Consider the following 22,546-nt stretch of genomic DNA (forward strand, 5'->3'; position numbering starts at 1 on the left):
CAGGTAGATACTGTGCCTTGCAGGTAGATACTATGCCACACAGGTAGATACTGTGCCACACAGGTACATACTGTGCCATGCAGGTACATACTGTGCCACACAATAGTGGCAAATGACTGTAAAACACAGACTGTTTTGGCATGCAGCACGCTACACCAATAGGGCCGTGTTCACATGTCGGGAGGCCCCTTACTCCCATGGATACCTGAAAATGATGCATTTTGCCCCGATTTCGAAAAATCTTGACAAATACGCACCATGACGGTAACAACTGAACACAACCTAGGGTGGCAGGTCTCACTTCTTTCGAAAGAGGAATTTATCCATCCTTTTGGGTATATTTAGGCTACCAATACTGTACCTATCATTATACCCTACATATAGCTCCGATTCTGACAGCCTTACCAGCTGAACCGGTTCATCATTTTTCAGAAATATCATTAGAATCATAACGTCCTTAAAAAAAATGCACCGTCCAAAAGGCAATATAGGGCAATTACCATTTTTGTGAATTTTAATGTACCTGCAGTACCCCCCATCACCAGTACGTGGTGTTGTGAGCAACCCATAGGAATTAAAAAATGCAACATTTGACACATATATTGGTGTATATATACAATGGAAGAAAACCTTAAATGATGCATTAATATTCTGTGCACTCACCGTCATTTTGGAGTACGGGGGTGCCCGGACCAGGTGCAGCCCCCCCAATATGATACGAGAAGCGTCTGGCTTGGAATTGCTTGGCGTAGGAGCCCGGTTCCTCTCTGGTGCTGGATGGTGGATAGGTGTAGGCAGTGCTCCGGGGTCGGTTTACCTGCATGTTTGGAGGGTGGAGGGGGCAGGCCAGCTCACCTTCTCCCCTCGGACCATAGGGGATGCCAGGAGAGGGGTCCGGCTGCACAGACATGGAGGGGCTCCAGGCATTGGTGGGAGAACGTGCCCTTATTGCACAATGATATCTCTTATGCCGGATGAGCCGTGACGAAATCTTGATCTAAATCTCCATATGTTTGATTTTTCTTTATCCGCCTCCCCTCTTGCAGTATTTTTTTGTAATCCGAGGTGCGATGGAGCAGACACTGCGGTATGACTGGCTATGGGATCTTCTCTAATCCCATATTAGAGGATGGGGCTCTGCTCTGTCCATGGTTCACCATCCTCCTGATTTGCTAATTCATCATTCCCCGCAAGGAACAGATTGATCGCCTTATCCCGTTTGCATTAATTCCTCGTCTTGCGCTGTCCTTAAATCCTCTGCGGCACCGATTCCCAAAATCCAGCTTCTGTCCGTCTCCGGTACCCGCCGGTTGTGGCAGCACCCTTGGGCGCACAATCATGCCTTGTGTTACCTATCCACCTCGCTGTGTCATTTCTTTTGTTCTCCCTTCCTTGGCTAGTGATGCTTTTTGGCTTCCACAAACCTTTCCTGCCTTCTTTTCCTTCTTCCTTTTTTTCTTTCCCCCCCTTCTTCTCTGTGTATGTGAAATCTGACTCTCTTTCCTTGCCGTTGGATTTCACGTCAGATGCATTTAAAATCTGGTCTGGATTTTCCCCTCTCGCGTGCGTTACCCACCCCCCATCTCCCTGGAATACTGTCCTTTGCTTCTTTTTTTATTCTTCATTGACTTATGCTGCATCCTGTCACCTTAACCCCTTGATGGCTACACCCCTGGTGTCTTGCCCCAGGGTCAATTCAGATCGGATGGGGGAAAAAAAAAAACAAAAGAAAAAACAAAAAGGCTCAGAATCATCCACGACGTGACAATATAAAGGGTTAACACCTGCCGCTGCTCCACTTGATGGATCCACAATTCATTGATCAGGGGACGCAGCAAATTACGGCCATGGGGCTCATTTATATTCTGTCCGCTACATCCACCCCACCCCACCTGTCACTCGTGCACGATACTAGTGCCGGCACCCCAATCCCTTTCCTAAAGGTTCCCGTATTGTAGCAGGTGCCACCTTGGAGCCAAATTGGGTAGAATGACCCATCACTGGTGCACACACTGGTGCTGGCACCCGAACCCCTTTCCTAAAGGTTCCCGAGCCTTGGAGCCAAATTGGGCAGGATGACTTGTCCCTGTTGCACAATACTGGTGCTTGCACCTAAAGCCCTTTCCTAAAGGTTCCCATATTGTAGCAGGTACCACCTTGGAGCCAAATTGGGTAGGATGAGTTGTCACTGGTGTACAATACTGGTGCCGGCACCCAAACCCCTTTCCTAAAGGTTCCCGTAATGTAGCAGGTGCCACCTTGGAGCCAAATTGGGTAGGATGACCTGTCACAGGTGCACAATACTGTTGCCGCCACCCGAAACCCTTTCCTAAAGGTTCCCGTATTGTATCAGGTGCCACGTTGGAGCCAAATTGGGTAGGATGACAAGATACTGGTGCCGGCACTCGAACCCCTTTCCTAAATAAAGGTTCCCGAATTGTAGAAGGTGCCACGTTGGAGCCAAATTGAGAAGGATGACCTGTCACTGGTGCACAATATTGGTGCCGAAACCTGAACCCCTTCCCTAAAAGTTCCCGTATTGTAGCAGGTGCCACCTTGGAGCCAAATTTGGTAGGATGATCCGTCATTGGTGCACAATACTGGTGCCGGAACCCGAACCCCTTTCCTAAAGGTTCCCATATTGTAGCAGGTGCCACGTTGGAACCAAATAGGGTAGGATGACACGATACTGGTGCCGGCACCCGAACCCCTTTCCTAAAGGTTCCCGCATTGTAGCAGGTGCCACCTTGGAGCCAAATTGGGCAGGGTGACCTGTCACTGGTGCACAATACTGGTGCTGGAACCCGAACCCCTTTCCTAAAGGTTCCCGCATTGTAACAGGTGCCACCTTGGAGCCAAATTGGGCAGTATGACCTGTCACTATTGGACAATACTGGTTCTGGCACCCGAACCCATTTCCTAAAGGTTCCTGCATTGTAGCAGGTGCCACCTTGGAGCCAAATTGGGTAGGATGACCTGTCAGTAGTGCACAATATTCGTGCCGGCGCCCGAACCCCTTTCTTAAATTTTCCCGTATTGCAGAAGGTGCCACTTTGGAGCCAAATTGGGTAGGATGACCTGTCACTGGTGCACAACACTGGTGTTGGCACCTGAACGCCTTTCCTAAAGGTTCCCACATTGTAGCAGGTGCCATCTCGGAGCCAAATTGGGTGGGATGACCTGTCACTATTGGACAATACTGGTTCTGGCACCAGAACCCGTTTTCTAAATGTTCCCGCAATGTAGCACTAGGAATACCTAGGGTCAGTTATCCTGCTCGGCGCATAGGTGCAGAACCTATCGAGGGTGGTGAGGGACCCCAGGGACCAGCACTAGAGATACCTAGGGTCAGGTATCCTGCTCGGCGCATAGGTGCGGAAACTAACTAGGGTGGTGAGGGACCCCAGGGACCAGCACTAGAGATACCTAGGGTCAGGTATCCTGCTCGGCGCATAGGTGCAGAACCTATCTAGGGTGGTGAGGGACCCCAGGGACCAGCACTAGAGATACCTAGGGTCAGGTATCCAGCTCAGCGCATAGGTGCAGAACCTATCTAGGGTGGTGAGGGACCCCAGGGACCAGCACTAGAGATACCTAGGGTCAGGTATCCAGCTTGAGGCATAGGTGCGGAACCTATCTAGGGTAGTGAGGGACCCCAGGGCGCAGCAGTAGGTTTGGTCAGGGGTCACATCTCCCCCTTCCCTAGATGCAGGGGTCCCCATCTCTTACCTTTCACCGCTTGCTTGGTACTTCCCATTACCTAGCGTGACACCATGGTTGTGTGTATACAGAGTGCCCTGTGGCACAAGTGGGCAGGACAAGGACAACACATTCTTTCTAGATGCTAATAGAGGCCATATATGACAGTATAGCCTGAGGAATCGGGAGCAGATGCCACTGATGGGATGGAAAAGGGGGTCAGCCACGGTGGGTAGACAGTGCCTGGTGGACCTGGTACAATGAGACCCAACCGGCAGTGGTTTTCACAACCAGTCTGGCCATACTGGGGCGACCCAGCTGTTTCCCACCCCCTACGGTTCAGTACCCCCACCTATGTGGGTATGGTGCCTCTGTGGAGAGCTATAGACCGTCCTCATGCAGTGTGTAATCTTTGGGGGGGGGGGGGGTTCACTGATTACAGAAGGGAATTAATCAAAATGCTCACTTTGCCTACAGTGCCTCTTCAGGAAAAAATAAGGCAATGCACCCTTGATATCAACAAAGAAGATCCCAAATTTACCCCGAGACGACAATGAAGTCGTCGTCCTGGTTTCATTTATCAGACAAGAAGTGGGAAGGATGACTAAAAGGGAGATGAGACACCGCTTACCAGCAGCCCAAATATATAACAGCTGCAGAACATCGGAGCCCAATATGTGGGCTTGACAGGCATATCACCATGGAAATGGCCCGACGCCCCCGTCTACGTGAGCACCTTTCAGGTTACATTATTCATCACGTAGATCTGAAAAGAGAACAAAGAAATTATTACATATTACAACAAAAAAAGTCATATCAAACAGCAGACCCTCTCCAGTATGTATTTACACGGTGCCTGTCCCTTTAAGAGAGGCAAGGAGCACTATCTGCATGGAGTCGGTGGGACTTACCGGGTCTTTTTGGTGTTTTCCCCAATTTCAATGAACCAATGGAGTAGAAATCATATGGGGCCCTTGAAGAGAGGGGTCAAGCCCTGATTTTTCCATCTCCTCCGCAATCGAGTGCTTAGTACTTGTGCCGGACTGCCCCGGGGGTCAAGACCCGTCTGTCCAGGGTGACAATACCTAGACCTTTATAAGGGGCCAGGAATCCAGGGGGGCCCATGAAGAGACCAATACTTTTAAAGACCCATTGGAGGTTTTGCACTGCCGTCCACGAGCTTCAGGTTCCCCAACTGGGGGCCACACTCTATGTACTCCAGATTAGGTGTTGTGATGAGGTTACCCACAAGGTATTGACAGGACCACTTCATACTTAAAAAGGTCCTCTGGTTTATTTTACAGCACATAAACCGCACTCACAAGCCTTCATAGGACACAGACACGGTATATAGTCGTGGTACGCCCACACAGGTTTGGATACCCCGTCTCCTTAGGAGTTTACCAGTGGAGGTATGTCCCTCTCCACTCACTGACCCCGGTGAATACACAAAACCCCTCTCTCTGAGGTTCCTTCTGGAGGTTTCACAAACCTCCACACACTGACAGACACGGTATATAGTCAATTTAAGTTGTGGTAAGCCAACACACTTTTGGATTCCCCTTTTCCTTAGGAGTTTCCCCGTGGAGGTATCTACCTTTCCATTCATTGACCCAGGTCACTACACACAACCCCTCTCTTTGAGGTTCCTTCTGGAAGTTTCACAAACCTCCACACACTGATGGAGACAGACACGGTATACAATCCATTTAAGTCATGGTGCGCCTGCACAGGTTTGAATAACCCTTCTCAGGAGTTTCCCCATGGAGGTATCTTCCTCTCCACTCACTAACCCTGATCAGTACACACAATCCCGCTCTATGAGGTTACTTCTGGAGGTTTCACAAACCTCCGCACACTGACCATGCTTCAAACAACCAGTCTCCATCTTAACACATGAGATAGACACATGGGGTGGAGGTATATGGGTAGCCAGGCTTACTCGTCTCTCCGACTATCCATAAACCTGTCCCTGGACTACCCTAACAAGACTCGTGGCACTACAGGTAACAGAGTGGACACACAGGTTTACATCACTTCTGTGGTACATACCGGCCGCCATGTTACAGCGCCTATGCACCTTACATGGCAGTCATTTGGAAGCCCGTTTGGCCGGAAGCCTTCTCTCCCAAATTCCTCATCATTGTCCATGATCTTCCAAGAAAACAAAAGGACGGGGCTTTGTAAATCAGATGATCGTCCGTTCCAATTATCTGCTACTAATGCAGCATTTATGGGGTTAAGAAAACCCTCTTCTCTCATAACAGAGATGACGGTAAATGGGCCGGAAGGAACGTGCCCATCAGACAGTGCGTGTGGTCATCCTCTGACTGCTGTGCCGGAGCCAGATCAGATAGTTATCTCATTGCTCACACAGTCGAGTGGCACAATCAGGCCACGTATAAAGATAGTTTTAAAGAGGAACGCACCCCAGAACTGTAAATCATACTGCCCCCAACCACTCCGGGTCTCCAATGAACCCCTGAGGGTGTCATTATGTGGCACTGGTAGATCATCCACCAAGGCTGTGAGCACCACCTTATGACCTGTCTGGGCCACTGTAATTCTAACAGCTCGTGTATGGGCAGCGAGTGAGGTTAGTGGACCCACTGGACCACAGGGGGACCCGGGCTTACCCTTTAGTGGAAGGCGTTTAACTAAGCACCTATCGCGAGGCGGATGCCAGGTACTCCCAGAGCAGAAACCGGGACTGTGACAGCTGAACCCCAGGTGACGGACTCAGGTATAGACGGCTATAGGCGGGTGACTGAGGCAAGCTGGACAGATGGGTATGGACAGGAATGGTGGACAAGGCAGGGGCATATAGGTATGGGAAAACAGGTACTGGAGATGGACACAGGGTTAACAGGACCTGACAACTAGCTAGCGGACTGGTGTACTGACTAACAGAATGTGTTGCACGAGCACCTCCCCTAATGGGAGGGTGCCTTAAATATACAGTGCCTCTCAGCCATAGCCTGGGAACCCTGTGTGACATGTACAGGGCCCTGGAGGCAAAGAAGGCAGCAGTACACGTGGATGGCCAAGAAAGTGAAGGGGAGGACGCGACTTGGTCGGGGCGAGACAGCCACTACAGAAATGTCCACTGCCCAGATAACTTGTTGGTCTATGCCAATTTTGAATGGTGACCACCATATGGATTGCAGGTTACAACAGCCTCATCTTTGCGTGTACTCCAGTCTGACAATCATCCAAAGTGTGGACAACCAGGGTGCAAATCCTATAAAATGCTAAGACCAATTTTCTCGCTTCCAACTATTGTGTGATAGTGACCATGTGATCATCGTCCTACTCTTCACCAGGATGGACCCCCTTTGGCTTTTATTCCCCTCATTTTGCACAGAATGACCAAAGAAATGTGCACAAAATTCTTTTGTTCTTACTCGATTAGGACCTGCACGAGGCACGCGATCGATGCTTTCTTGTGCCAGGGTGACCTAAATTAAAAAAAGTGGATCATAAGAGACGGGATTGTGCTCCGTGAAATCAGGAAATGACAATACAAGGAGGCTTTATTTTAGCGCTGCGGACACGGTGTGACTTTAAGGAGATCCGTTGGCGTCTTACGCAAGACGTCCTGTTCTGTCTTCGCGTCACATCATCCGACGGCTCATTTACCGTCATCATGGGGACTACGACTGTCCTGTAATAAAAGCTGTGTCCTCCCAGGACGGATATTAAGGAGGCAACGTCATATTACTGTAAGTACTGGGAAAGTCAGGAATGAGAAACACCATGAGAATTGGAGAAAAAAAAATGAGACCACCTTTTTGGCATTGAAGAATGTGCCTTAAATAGTTACCGAATAACCACAAAGAGGTAAGTGGCTGCCGGACACATCTAGCGCCACTTATCTCCAGGGTAAAGAAGAGAGTGGGAAAGTTTTCAAACTTTGTGAGAACTTTTTCAAACTTCTTGAAAACTTTTTCAAACTTTGCGAGAACCATCTCAAACTTTGCGAGAACCTTCTCAAACTTTGCGAGAATCTTCTCAAACTTTGCGAGAATCTTCTGAAACTTTGGGAGAACCTTTTCAAACTTTGTAAGAACCTTCTCAAACTTTGCGAGAACCTTTTCAAACTTTGCGAGAACCTTCTCAAACTTTGTGAGAACCTTCTCAAACTTTGCGAGAAACTTCTCAAACTTTGCGAGAACCTTCTCAAAGTTTGGGAGAACCTTCTCAAAGTTTGGGAGAACCTTCTCAAACTTTGCAAGAACCTTCTCAAACTTTGCGAGAACCTTCTCAAACTTTGCGAGAACCTTCTCAAACTTTGCGAGAATCTTCTGAAACTTTGGGAGAACCTTTTCAAACTTTGTAAGAACCTTCTCAAACTTTGCGAGAACCTTTTCAAACTTTGCGAGAACCTTCTCAAACTTTGTGAGAACCTTCTCAAACTTTGCGAGAAACTTCTCAAACTTTGCGAGAACCTTCTCAAAGTTTGGGAGAACCTTCTCAAAGTTTGGGAGAACCTTCTCAAACTTTGCAAGAACCTTCTCAAACTTTGCGAGAACCTTCTCAAACTTTGCGAGAACCTTCTCAAACTTTGCGAGAACCTTCTCAAACTTTGTGAGAACCTTCTCAAACTTTGTGAGAACCTTCTCAAACCTTGTGAGAACCTTCTCAAACTTTTTGAGAACTTTTTCAAACTTTGTCAAAACTTTTTCAAACGTCTTGAGGAGTTTTTCAAACTTTGTGAGAACCTTCTCAAACTTTGTGAGAACCTTCTCAAACTTTGTGAGAACCTTCTCAAACCTTGTGAGAACCTTCTCAAACTTTGTGAGAACCTTCTCAAACTTTGTGAGAACTTTTTCAAACGTCTTGAGAACTTTTGGCCAGTACTGATGGAGAACTATTATGGCTGCTCCGCCGTACTGGCCCTGGTGGTGAAGGGGGGGCGGAGTACAGGGAAGTGACAAACTCAGCTCTGCTGCATCCTTTAGTAGAAAGGATCTTCTTCCTGCCGCGTGTTATCATATTAAAGACACGGAGACTGCTAATTCTAGGAAATGCCGAGAATTATAACCCTATTACAGCTTTCCCACAAGACATAAATAGGATAATCGGCGTTTCCTGTTTTCTCCCCAAACACGTTCCCCCCCCTTTTAGTGGAACAAGATGAGAATCCCTGGAATCTCTAAATAAAATTGATCTTCCAGGCATCAGTCCCCCGGACCCCGTGACCGCTCCGTGTTGTGACATCGCTTGTTTTGACCCGTGAATTTCACAAGCTTTCACTTATTTGCTGCTTGCACAACATGTAGACCTGGCATTAGACACCGGGGGCGAAAATCTGTGCCCAAAACATGACATTAAAAAAAATTTGCAGTAGGTGGTCAAAAACTATTGCAAAAATGTTTTTGAGGAGTTCAGAATTTGGAAAACTGATCATTCTTAGGGGAGTTTTCCCTCAAGATTTTTGGAAGATTTTGTTTTTTTCCCGGAGTATTTTCTTGCAGCTTTTTAATTGGGTCAGTCCCTGTCACATTAGGTACCAAGCGAGCGGCGAAAAGTAAGGGAAGGGAAAACCTGTGTATAGGGAAGAGGGAGATGGTGACCCCTGACCAAACCTACTGCTGGTCCCTGGGGTCCTTCACCACCCTAGATAGGTTCCGCACCTATGCGCCGAGCCGGATACCTGACCCTAGGTATCCCTAGTGCTGGTCCCTGGGGTCCCTCACCGCCCTAGATAGGTTTCGCACCTATGCCAAGCCGGATACCTGACCCTAGGTATCCCTAATGCTGGGCCCTGGGGTCCCTCACCACCCTAGATAGGTTCTGCACCTATGCACCGAGCCAGATACCTGACCTTAGGCATCCCTAGTGCTGGTCCCTGGGGTCCCTCACCACCCTAGACAGGTTCCGCACCTATGCACCGAGCCAGATACCTGACCTTAGGCATCCCTAGTGCTGAACCCTATCAACGTCTAGGAATAATGTGTTGTCCACATGCCGCCCCCTTGTGCCAGATGGCTCTCTGTATACACACAACCATAGTATCATGGTAGGTACAGTGAAGTACCAAGCGAGCGGCAAAAAGTAAGGCATGGGGACCCCTGTGTCTTGGGAAGAGGGAGATAGTGACCCCTCACCAAACCTACTGCTGGGCCCTGAGGTTCCTCACCACCCTAAATAGATTCTGAACCTATGCACTGAGCTGGATACCTTACCCTAGGTATCCCTTCTGCTGGTCCCTGACCACCCTAGACAGGTTCCGCACCTATGCACCGAGCCAGATACCTGTTCCTAGTGCTGAACCCTAAATAAGGAATGGGTGGGATGATCTCTTTGCCAACTCCACTAAACGCTAAAGGAAGATACAAGGAGGACACACAGGGGGAAAGTGCATGAACTACTTATCTACAGATGACTCAGGTAGAAGTTCACTAACAATACTACAGAGAAGTACAAGCCACCTGCTTGCAACCAGAGCTAGAATGAACTGAATAATATAACTAGCACCAGTCCAAGGAAGGAAGGGGTATTTAAGCACCAAGAGAATACTGATGATCAGCAGCTGGTTGGAAGGCGAGCTTCGACTGGGTCCAAAAGGGGGAGAGATGAGAAGCTACCTATACCAATGAACACTGACAGTGGGAACAGTGGAAAGTCAGGGAGCATTCTACACAGCCAAATGCTTTGACCTTCTATGGCCAGAAATCACATGACTGTCAGTCATTACACACCCATGCACACGGTTTTACCACAGATGGTCACGGTTCCAATGTATGATTTTCGGATGCCGTGCATGAAGTACGTTGATAATATTAGCCTGTACAAGTGACATCGAAAACAATGCCCTGAGGCCTCCTTCACACATCCGTGTCTCCAGTACGTGTGCCATCCATGTCTCTGGTACATGTGTAGTCCATGTCTCCGGTACGTGTGCTGTCCGTGCCTCTGGTACGTGTGATACCCATTTCTCCGGTACATGTGACAGCTGTGTCTCTGGTACATGAGTTGTCCGTGTCTCCAGTGCGTGTGACGGCCGTGTCTCTGGTACGTGTGACTGCCGTGTCTCCGGTACGTATGACGCCCGTGTCTCTTGTACATATGACAGCCGTGTCTCCGGTACGTGTAACAGCCATGTCTCCAATACGTGTGACGTCCGTGTCTCCGGAACATGTGACGCCCATGTCTGCAGCACGTTTGCCGTCCGTGTCTCCTGTCCGTGTCTCTGGTACGTGTGCTATCCATGTCTTCGGTATGTGCGACGCCCATGTCTCTGGTACGTGTGACGTCCTTGTTTCCGGTACATGTGAAGCCTGTGTCTCCGCTTCGTGTGCCGTCTGTGTCTCCAGTACACGTGTTTTCCGTGTCTCTGATACGTGTGCCATCCGTGTCTTCGGTATGTGTGCCGTCCGTATCTCTGGTACGTGTGCCGCCCATGTCTCCGGCTTGTGTGCCGCATGTGTCCTTGGTACGTGTGCCGCACGTGTCTCCGGTACGCGTACTTTCCGTGTATCCAGCACGTGCGGCGTCCATGTCTCTGGTACGTGTGTTGTCTGTGTCTCCGGTACATGTGATGTCTGTGTCTCCGGTACATGTGATGTCCGTTTTCACACATACTGGAGACACGGACACACGTAGACCCATTAAAATCAATGGGCTTGGTTACATATCTGTGTTTTCACATGTCCGTGTGCTCCACATGGCGACATGTCCGTCTTCTGCCAGCAGTATGGGTGTCACACGGACGGCACACTGATGTGATCTGAACGTACCGGAGAAAACACAGCTCACATAAATAAAGAATTTTTATCCTTACCTGTCTCCAGCGCTGCAGTTTCTGCCACTGCTGTTACTTCCTGTCCCGCTCATTATGCCTCATGAATATTCACTGCACTCACCCGGAAGTAACAGCAGCGCTGGGTACAGGTAAGTATACCAGGTCATTTAAAGGCCAAATTGTCCAGAAATACCCCAAATATTGGGAACAACTCCCATTTTGAGACTTGAGCCCCTAAAATTGGGCCAGTGTACAAATATGATCACAGCTCTGCCTCCAAGGGGGTCCTAAATGGGATCTGAAGTATTCAGAAAAGCACAATTTGGAATATAACCAGAGCCTATGGATCCGTGGCCCCTTCTATTCTCCCGTCTGCTGCCCTCCGCCCCTTCTACACTTCACTCCCTCCTTCGCTGCTTTCTTTCCCCTGCCATTTATTTTACTTAACATGATAATTTTCTCCCAGCGTGGAGCCTCTACAGACGGGGTTGGTTCAGAAAAGGCCGCGCTGGCACAAATTACAGCCGTGGCGCTGCCAGCCGCACCTCTGCCTGTTTTACCCGCTTCCATCTTCCACAATCAGGTTCTACAAAATCTACAATTTCACAGGAAATAATCAGAATTCCGGAACTCGTGCGGAATCCCATTCATAAAGCATCCATGCTCTTAATAGTCAGTACACACTAAGCGCACACACCCTTCTATGGAACCCATTACCCCACCATTTTCTGATGGGGTTGTGCATATTCAAAGCAGCCAATCTGAAAAGGCAGAGCTGCAGTGTAAAGCAAGGGGGTAGAAGAGAACATCCCAACAGACCAACATGGAGGGACTAATCTGAAAAGGCAGAGCTGCAGTGTAAAGCAAGGGGGTAGGAGAGAACATCCCAACAGACCAACATGGAGGGACTAATCTGAAAAGCCAGAACTGCAGTGTAAAGCAAGGGGGTAGAAGAGAACAACAATGCCAGTTTAGATGGAGTGACTAATCTAAAAAGGCAGAGCTGCAGTGTAAAGCAAGAGGGTAGAAGAGAACATCAGTGCTAGTTTAGATGGAGTGACTAAGCTGGAAAGGTAGAGCTGCAGTGTAAAGCAAGGGGGTAGAAGAGAATATCAGTGCCAGTTTACTCATGATTCCCAGCAGACCAAGATGGAGTGACATATCTAAAAAGGCAGAGCTGCAGTGTAAAGCAAGAGGGTAGAAGAGAACATCAGTGCTAGTTTAGATGGAGTGACTAATCTGAAAAGGCAGAGCTGCAGTGTAAAGCAAGAGGGTAGAAGAGAACATCCCAACAGACCAAGATGGAGTGACTAATCTGAAAAGGCAGAGCTGCCGTGTAAAGCAAGGGGGTAGAAGAGAACATCAGTGCCAGTTTAGATGGAGTGACTAATCTGAAATGGCAGAGCTGCAGTGTAAAGCAAGGGGGTAGAAGAGAACATCAGTGCCAGTTTACTAATGATTCCCAACAGACCAAGATGGAGCGACTAATCTTAATACGTCTCTTCAAAGCCCTTTTTCTGGTATTGTGGGGATCTCAGTAGTCGGCCCCCAGGGCTCGGGACGTTACCCCCTTCCCTATGGATAGGGAGTAACGTCTAATCTTGGTACATACCCTTTAATACGATGGTCCTATGCCTATAGTATATTATGTCCTCGGCAGCACTTGTCCTGTTTACACAACATCCTGTTTACATGTCCTGTTTACACAACATCCTGTTTACACGTCCTGTTTACACAACCTCCTGTTTACATGTCCTGTTTACACAACATCCTGTTTACATGTCCTGTTTACACAACATCCTGTTTGCATGTCCTGTTTACACAACATCCTGTTTACACAACGTCCTGTTTACACAATGTCCTGTTTTACACAACGTCCTGTTTACACAATGTCCTGTTTACACAACATCCTGTTTACACATTTGTCCGGTGTAAACAAAGGATGTGCTGCTGAAAATCATGTTATTGTATGAGCACAGCACGATCATGTTAACGATTGTTCTGTGCGCATAGATTTGTGGTGGGCATCTCCGAATAGATCAATAAATGACCTGATGAGATCAGCAATGGTCGGTGGCGATTTATCGGCAGAGCTCATCCCCTTATTATTTGAAAGGACAGGAGCAAAAAATGAATCCAGCACCTAAGACAAGTTTTGGGGGAAAAAAAAGAAAAGAAGTGAAGCTATTGATAGTAATGAGCTCCCGGTAGAGGAGAGCGGTGATTATCACAGCCGGCAGCGTCCCCCCCGGCACTTCTGTCCTCCAGATGAGCTGATGGCTGACGCCGGGGCGGACCGTGTCTGCACGACTCCATCCAGCTGTGTGGAAGATTAAATGGCAGCGTGAACCAAACATGCCGGGTCACGGGGAGAGGATGCGGTCACATTAAAAATGTGCTGCCGGGAGTGTTTACAGACCAAAAAAACAAAAGCACGTACACGGCACACGGCAAATTTTTTTGGGGGCAAATTGTGACGGCGAAGGGAGGGGAGTAGGTGTTTGGATGGAAAAAAGTAGAATTAGTTGTGCCCGGCTCCGTGGCACCGTCACCATCACCTTGGCCATGTGGGTCATGTTGGGTGAACTCCATAAGGACATGTAGCGCCCCTGAGCCACTCAGGGCACTAAAAGGAACTGCATCCTCTTGGGGATGCAGGACCTACCCCCTGGGACCTGGAGTACCAATGCCGATACCACCAAAGCACAACCAAAATCCTAGTTCTCCACTCCACACCGGGCATAGAGGGTTAACAATGTAAGGGGATGGTCGCCATGCAAGGAACGAGTCCCGGGATTAGCCAGCCTGGTGGGAGGTGTCAGTGGTCAGTCTAGAGAAGTGTGGTACACAGGAGAGGTGTGTGGACGTGTCGGAGCTGAGTCCGTGTAGCGTTGACCCTCGGGCACAAGAGAGAGGTCGCCAAGGCGGGTACGGACAAGTACCGCTGGGACCGGAGCACACACAGGGCACAGGGCCCTAGATCAGGCGCCAGTTCTACACGGCTTGATAAATACCTGCCCAGTGAGGACACCTTCATGGACTTCACCGAACCAAATAATCTGGGGGCATCAGCAGTAAACTAGGATCAGGGTTCGGACACTTACCTCCCCACGGGGTCCGCACTGCCTGCCCTACGGAGAAGAGAGTACCCCAAAAGGGACAGTCGGGCCCCAAACGCTCCACGCTATGGGGACCCAACCAACGGAGAGTGCCGGGGACAGAGCAACCTGGGTCACTACATTCGCACTGGTCCTCCGGGGACCTGAACCAGTAATTCAAGGGCCTGAGTGAGTAGAGACTGTTCAAGACAACCCGGTGTGGTCTCCATTATTTCCCCGTCACATCTCCCAGGCACGGCCCTACCTGCGGAGGGCCTAACACCATTACTGCAACCACCACCAGCTCTGGGAGTACCCACATTCAGCAGCTGCGGTTCTCCATCCTTAACCGCAACCCGTCGGTGGCGTCACGAACATTAACTTTTATCTCCCCTGTAAATACCCCTTTTACAAAAGAAGCCCCAGGGCACGGGATCGGGCAATGGCCACCAGAAGTGACATCCCCATTTGCAACCGCCCGGGACTGAGTACCCCCTTCCCTGGGCGCGACAGACACATTATGGGTTACACCTGTCATAAATGGAGGGGATGGTCTCGTAAGACAGGTTGACCCCATCGTCCTCGGGTAAAGAAGAGAAAACATACCAAGCTGCCATAATGGAACCGATCACCGATTATTTCTGCCCGGCATGATTTGGCTGTTAAAGGGTTTTTCCACTTCCGAAATTTATGGTGTATGCTGTATACATGACCTAGATGTCTTATGTGGGGGAGAATTAGTGCCCCCCCTAAACCCTAAGATTTCTGCTTCATATGGCACAGAAATATGCCCCCATCCACCATCGTACATACCTCGCTGTAACGACGCGACCATCAACCACGGGGCATTGCTGGGCTTCGTCCTAATCCTTTAGGGTCAGATTCATCACTGTGCAGATGCCGCATTTCATCCATAATCAATGTATACAAATGGGGATCCCTCAACCCTGTTCACACCAGGTAGAAAAATAAAAAAGGGAGTAAGAACTACTTATTTCTGCAGCTTTCAAGCAGAAAAGCCAAGAATTAATCCATTGAATGATATTTCTTCACCCCCTCTAAATGGGCTTCACCGCGCTATTCCTGGACATCATTGTTTTCACTCTCGTCTATTTTATATAAAGAATTAATAATAAAAAAACAAATTAACATAAAATCCAGATCTGAACGTTTGTATTTATTTATATTTGCCAACTGTCACTACCCGACTGCCAAGTGTGCCAGTCTGTGTGCTGCGGATGATGTATAACTAAGTGCTGCCACCTTGTGGCCATAATGAACAAATACCGGTGGATGTGGCGCTTGTTGTCTATGAGACACGTGCTTTCTGACACTGTTCCTGGTGTGTCTGGCCCATATCATGGGGAATGCTTTGACTCACAACATTCATATGGGCACTCTATGACTGGCACCATTCATGTGGACACTTTTTGACTGGCACCGTTGATGTGGGCACTTTATGACTGACACTTGATATGGGCACAATATGACTGACACTTCATGTGGGCACTCTATGACTGACACTTGATGTGGGCACCCTATGACTGACACTTGATGTGGGCACCCTATGACTGACATTTGATGTGGGCACTCTGACTAACACTTGATGTGGGCACTCTATGACTGACACTTGATGTGGGCACTCTATGACTGACACTTCATGTGGGCACTCTATGACTGGCACCATTCATGTGGACATTCTTTGACTGGCACCGTTGATGTGAGCACTCTATGACTGACACTTGATGTGGGCACTCTATGACTGACACTTGATGTAGGCATTCTATGACTGACACTTGATGTGTTCACTATGACTGACACTTGATATGGGCACTCTATGACTGACACTTGATGTGGGCACTCTATGACTGACACTTGATGTGGGCACTCTATGACTGACACTTGATGTGGGCACTCTATGACTGACACTTGATGTGGGCACTCTATGACTGACACTTGATGTGTTCACTCTATGACTGACACTTGATGTGGGCACTCTATGACTGACACTTGATGTGGGCACTCTATGACTGACACTTGATGTGGGCACTCTATGACTGACACTTGATGTGGGCACTCTATGACTGACACTTGATATGGGCACTCTATGACTGACACTTGATGTGAGCACTCTATGACTGACATAGTTTATATGAGTACTCTATGAATAGCACCATTGATGTGGGCACTTTGACTGGCACTGTTTATGTGTGGTGCCCCTGACGCTTCATGCGTCACAGGGTATTACACCTCATTTAAGAGGTAATATCCACCCATCCTTCACAAAACACACACACAAACAATAAGGTGTTTTCCCACAGGGGGTTGGACTAGGGCAGACAGGGAGGTGAGCCATCATGAAGCATGGGACTTCCCCAGTTGCCCGGGGGAGGGCACCATTTGGGGGAAGGTAAAGGAGCAGCATCACACATAGGTAGCCAGAAAGTCTGCAGCCATCAGACAGAGCTCTCCTCAGAACACTTTCCCGGGCACGGCTTTCTCTTTCAGCACGGACACTAGGATTTTAGTGTTCCTCTCACTTCGTGGACCCATGGCTTGGAACTGGAGGCTCGGCCCTTCTTTCGGACTGCAAACGGGGGACACTTCACTAGAAAGACTTGTGACCACCAACTAACAGATCGGCTGGAGCCCATCGTGGCAGAGACCGGTATTCTGGGGCAGCGCCTGAACTACCAGTGAGTAAAAGACTTGTAACCGCAGCCCCTGCCTCTGCCTCTCATTTGCCGGTGCCGGCGGGGACTACTACCACCCCCGTCCGTCATCCCTCCAGGGGTAACCCCGCTCCGCCTGTGAGGAGTTACACCATCTCGGCTGCGACCTTCACCATCCACCCCGGAAAGCGGCACCTGCAGCGGCGTCACCCCCATCCTCCACCACCGCCATCCTTCCTTCCATCCTCCACCTTCCCGCTTCTGTACGCCTCGGGCCAGGCCACCCTGTGACACTGCAGAGACCTGCACCACCGGCCCGGCGACGGGACAGGTTAACCCCCTTGACCCCAGGGTGCTAAACTTGGCGTCACAAACAGGATCACGTGCCTGCGACCGCCATTACGAACTATGTGAAATCCATTTTTTTTTTGTGAAAACGGCGCCCACCATTACTGCGCAGTGCAAGAAAAAAAAGGCGCGAAGAGAAAGCCAAGTTAACCCCGAACGAGTGAGGAACCAGGCTGAGGATCACCAAGGGGAAGGGAAGATGTCTAATCAAGAAGGGAACCCGGCTGCCATAACCACCGCAGCAACGGTGATGCAGCTTTTTATTTCTTATATGCCGGGAGCGATATGGCTGCCGCAGTATTCCGGGAAGTCGCATGACTTGAGTGACTTCCATGAGAGACTGTGTGATTTGTTTGCTGTGTGCCCCCTTGTTGAGAGCCAGAAGGTGAAAATCTTGATTGGCCAGCTAACCGGTGAGGCCCAGCGAGAGGCTAAGTCCGACCGTAGAGCAAGTTATGGCGCGGCTGAAGAACACCTTTGATACCCGCACGGCCGAAGAGCTAAAAGAACAATTCTTCGGATGCAAACAAGGGGTGCAGGACAGTGTACGGGACTATGCCTTGAACGTCCAAGAGGCGCTGAGGGCTGTGAGACAAGCGGACCCTGGAAGTGTGAGTGAAGGACACCGGCAACTGATCGAGCAGTTTATCGATGGGCTCTTGTCTCCCGATCACCGGACCCAGCTGCGCATCCTGGCCCTACAGACCCCTAACCTGGACTTTGCCCAATTCAAGAACCGGGCCCTTCGGGTGCTGCAAGACACGGCTTCGGGTGTTACAATTCCTTCCCCACTACCTGCCATCAGATACCCAGAGGTGGCGCCCCCCACCCGGACCATTGTGAAGGCGGATGCCCAGATCCTGGGAAGAGGTTCCTCCGCAAACCTGAGGCTCCGGGTCCACGAACTAATTGAAAATGTTGCCACCCTAATCAAAGATGCACAATTGTTGCAGATGACACCGCAGCCTGCGAACACCGGGCTGCCCACCTGCTCGGGCGATACTTCCAGGCAGCGAAAGGGAAAACGCCTTGGCAGAAGACAGAGCAGTGATCGTTGTGACTCTGCTGGGCGGCCGATTTGCCGCCGCTGCAACAAGGCGGGGCACTACGCTCGGCGCTATCCTCCGGTCCCCAGAACCAGGAGTCAGCCCTCGGGACCAAAAAGTGATCTGTCCGCTGAGGAGGAAGCAGAGGCTACCCCTGCTGCAGTAGCTACAGCTCCAGTAATCCCCTTTACCATACCCTATTTCCCAGGTGTGACCGGGCTGCCTCATTGCCCGGTGGGGGCATGTACCATGGGTGCTTGGAAGAAAAGACTTTACAGCCAATTCCGGGTATATCTTATGCCTGAGGAAACCTGGCCACTGCTGATCCGGAACCATGAAAACCGACAACCAGCCACCATCGAGCTCGCCTCTGGTACTCATGACCTTCCCAGGCGACGACGTGGCAAAAACCCGCTGTCCCAAGTTGCTGATCGGTATACTGCCGACGGGCAGCCCATCTGTCGCTGTTGTAGTAAAGCGGGACATTATGCAAGGAGCTGTCCTGTGAGTGTCCAGAACCAGGGAGCCGGGACCGATTCCCTGGTACCGCCATCTCCAGATGCAGCAGTAAAGAAAGAGTAATAGTAAATGTTTTTCTTATGCAAGAGTTAATGTTCAAATGCTTATTTACAATGCTGCACTTTGAAAAAATGATGTGACTTGTTGATCTGTTTGAAAGTGTTGAAATGTTTGAAATGCTTTATTTTACTGTGTCTCCAATAAAGAGAAGAAATGTTCATTTAATTGCATAACAAAATGTGCTGTTCTTTTTATATTTGTTGCAGCCCAGGAGTGCTGCCATTTGCCACTGGGGAATGTGGCGCCCCTGAGGCTTTAGGTGCCACAGGGTATTACACCTCTTTTAAGGGGTAATATTAGGAGGGGGTTAACTGCCGGTGCCATCACAAAACACACACATAAAGCAATAAGGTGCCTTCCCACAGGAAGATGGGCTAGGGCAGACAGGGACTTCCCCAGTTGGTAGGACAACCACTGGGGGTGGGCACGGACACTAGGAGTTTAGTGTTTCTCTTTCTTCTTGGGGCCCGTGGCATGGAGCCGGAGGATCAGCCCGGGTTTCGGACAGCAAACGGGGGACACTTCACTAGAAAGACCTCTATGGGCACTGGTGGTGACCACCGCCTATCCGGGATTGGCTGGAGCCCATTGTGGCAGAGACCGGTACTCTGGGGCAGCGCCTGAGTTACCAGTGAGTCAAAGACCTGAAACCGTTGCCCCTGCCTCTGCCTCTGATTTACCGGCGCCGTCGCCCAGTTCTGTGGCACCAATGGGGACTACCACAACCCCCATCCGTCCTCCGTCATCCCTCCCGGGGTAACCCTGCTCCGCCTGTGGGAAGCGTCACCATCTCGGCTGCGATCTTCACCATCAGCCCTGGAGAGCGGCACCCGCAGCGGCGACCCATCCCCGGCCGCGGACCACAGGTGGCGTCACAATCATCTAAAGACTTTCCTCACCGTCACCCCCATCATCCTCTGTCCTCCCTTCCTTCCATCCTCCTCCACCCTCCTTCCTGTAAGCCTAGTTGTCACAAAACTGGGCCACGCCACCCCGTGACACTGCAGAGACCTGCACCACTCACCCGGCAACGGGATGGGTTAACCCCCTCGACCCCAGGGTGCTTCATATGTGTACACTCTATGACTGGCTCCATTTATGTGGGCACCCTTTGGCACCGTTGATTTGGGCACTCTATGACTGACACTGTTTATGTGGACACTATGATTGGCACTGTTTATATGGGCACCCTATGACTGGCACTGTTGATGTGGGCACGCTATGACTGGCACTGTTGATGTGGGCACTCTATGACTGGCACGGTTTATGTGGGCACTCTATGACTGGCACTGTTGATGTAGGCACTGTATGACTGGTACTGTTTATGTGGGCACTCTATGACTGACACTGTTTATGTAGGCACTCTATGACTGGCACTGTTTATGTGGGCACTCTATGATTGGCACTGTTGATGTGGGCACTCTATGACTGACACTGTTTATGTGGGCACTCTATGACTGGCACTGTTTATTTGGGCACTCTATGACTGACACTGTTTACGTGGGCACTAGATGACTGGCACTGTTTATGAGTGCACTCTTTGGCTGACACTGTTGATGTGGGCACTCTATGACTGGCACTGTTTATGTGGGCACTCTATGATTGGCACGGTTTATGTGGGCACTCTTTGACAGGCACTGTTTATGGGGGCACTCTATGACTGGCACGGTTTATGTGGGCACTCTTTGACAGGCACTGTTTATGGGAGCACTCTATGACTGGCACTGTTGATGTGGGCACGCTATGACTGGCACTGTTTATGTGGGCACTCTTTGACTGGCACTGTTTATGTGGTCACTCTATGACTGGCACGTTTATGTGGGCACTCCATGACTGGCAAGTTTATGTGGGCACTCCATGACTGGGACTGTTTATGTGGGCACTCTATGGTGACACTGTTTATGTGGACACTCTTTGACTGACACTGTTTATGTGGGCACTCTATGTCCCGCACTGCTTATGTGGGCACTCTTATGACTGGCACGTTTATGTGGGCACTCCATGACTGGCACGTTTATGTGGGCACTCTATGACTGGCATTGTTTATTTGGGCACTCTATGACTGGCATTGTTTATGTGGGCACTCTATGACTGGCACTGTTTATGTGGGCACTCTATGACTGGCACTGTTTATGTGGGCACTCTGGCATTGTTTATGTGGGCACTCTATGACTGACATTGTTTATGTGGTCACTCTATGTCTCGCACTGTTTATGTGGGCACTCTATGACTGGCACTGTTGATGTGGGCACTCTATGACTGGCATTGTTTATGTGGGCACTCTATGACTGGCACTGTTGATGTGGGCACTCTATGACTGGCACTGTTTATGTGAGCACTTTATGATTGACACTGTTTACGTGGGCACTCTTTGACAGGCACTGTTTATGGGGGCACTCTATGACTGGCACGGTTTATGTGGGCACTCTTTGACAGGCACTGTTTATGGGGGCACTCTATGACTGGCACTGTTGATGTGGGCACACTATGACTGGCACTGTTTATGTGGGCACTCTTTGACTGGCACTGTTTATGTGGTCACTCTATGACTGGCACGTTTATGTGGGCACTCCATGACTGGCAAGTTTATGTGGGCACTCCATGACTGGGACTGTTTATGTGGGCACTCTATGGTGACACTGTTTATGTGGACACTCTTTGACTGACACTGTTTATGTGGGCACTCTATGTCTCGCACTGCTTATGTGGGCACTCTATGACTGGCACGTTTATGTGGGCACTCCATGACTGGCACGTTTATGTGGGCACTCTATGACTGGCATTGTTTATTTGGGCACTCTATGACTGGCATTGTTTATGTGGGCACTCTATGACTGGCATTGTTTATGTGGGCACTCTATGACTGGCACTGTTTATGTGGGCACTCTATGACTGGCACTGTTTATGTGGGCACTCTGGCATTGTTTATGTGGGCACTCTATGACTGACATTGTTTATGTGGTCACTCTATGTCTCGCACTGTTTATGTGGGCACTCTATGACTGGCACTGTTGATGTGGGCACTCTATGACTGGCATTGTTTATGTGGGCACTCTATGACTGGCACTGTTGATGTGGGCACTCTATGACTGGCACGTTTATGTGGGCACTCCATGACTGGCAAGTTTATGTGGGCACTCCATGACTGGGACTGTTTATGTGGGCACTCTATGGTGACACTGTTTATGTGGACACTCTTTGACTGACACTGTTTATGTGGGCACTCTATGTCTCGCACTGCTTATGTGGGCACTCTATGACTGGCACGTTTATGTGGGCACTCCATGACTGGCACGTTTATGTGGGCACTGTGAGGTAAATCCGGAGATATGACGATAAATCATGATATTCAAGTAT

The 22,546-nt window shown here is 49.6% G+C and overlaps 1 protein-coding gene across 1 annotated transcript in view; it reads right to left on the reverse strand.

Moving 5' to 3' along the window:
• The window catches only part of FGD1 (FYVE, RhoGEF and PH domain containing 1), a 141,026-nt gene extending 139,499 nt beyond the window's left edge, over window positions 1–1,527 (reverse strand). The window contains exon 1 of the mRNA XM_075324312.1: window positions 664–1,527. Coding sequence (XP_075180427.1) covers window positions 664–910 — 247 coding nt within the window. The 5' untranslated portion in view covers window positions 911–1,527. The remainder of the gene's footprint in view (window positions 1–663) is intronic.
• Window positions 1,528–22,546: the final 21,019 nt, after the last annotated feature.

This window comes from Anomaloglossus baeobatrachus, chromosome 9 (assembly GCF_048569485.1).
Source record: "Anomaloglossus baeobatrachus isolate aAnoBae1 chromosome 9, aAnoBae1.hap1, whole genome shotgun sequence".
In the NCBI taxonomy this organism is placed as follows: domain Eukaryota; kingdom Metazoa; phylum Chordata; class Amphibia; order Anura; family Aromobatidae; genus Anomaloglossus; species Anomaloglossus baeobatrachus.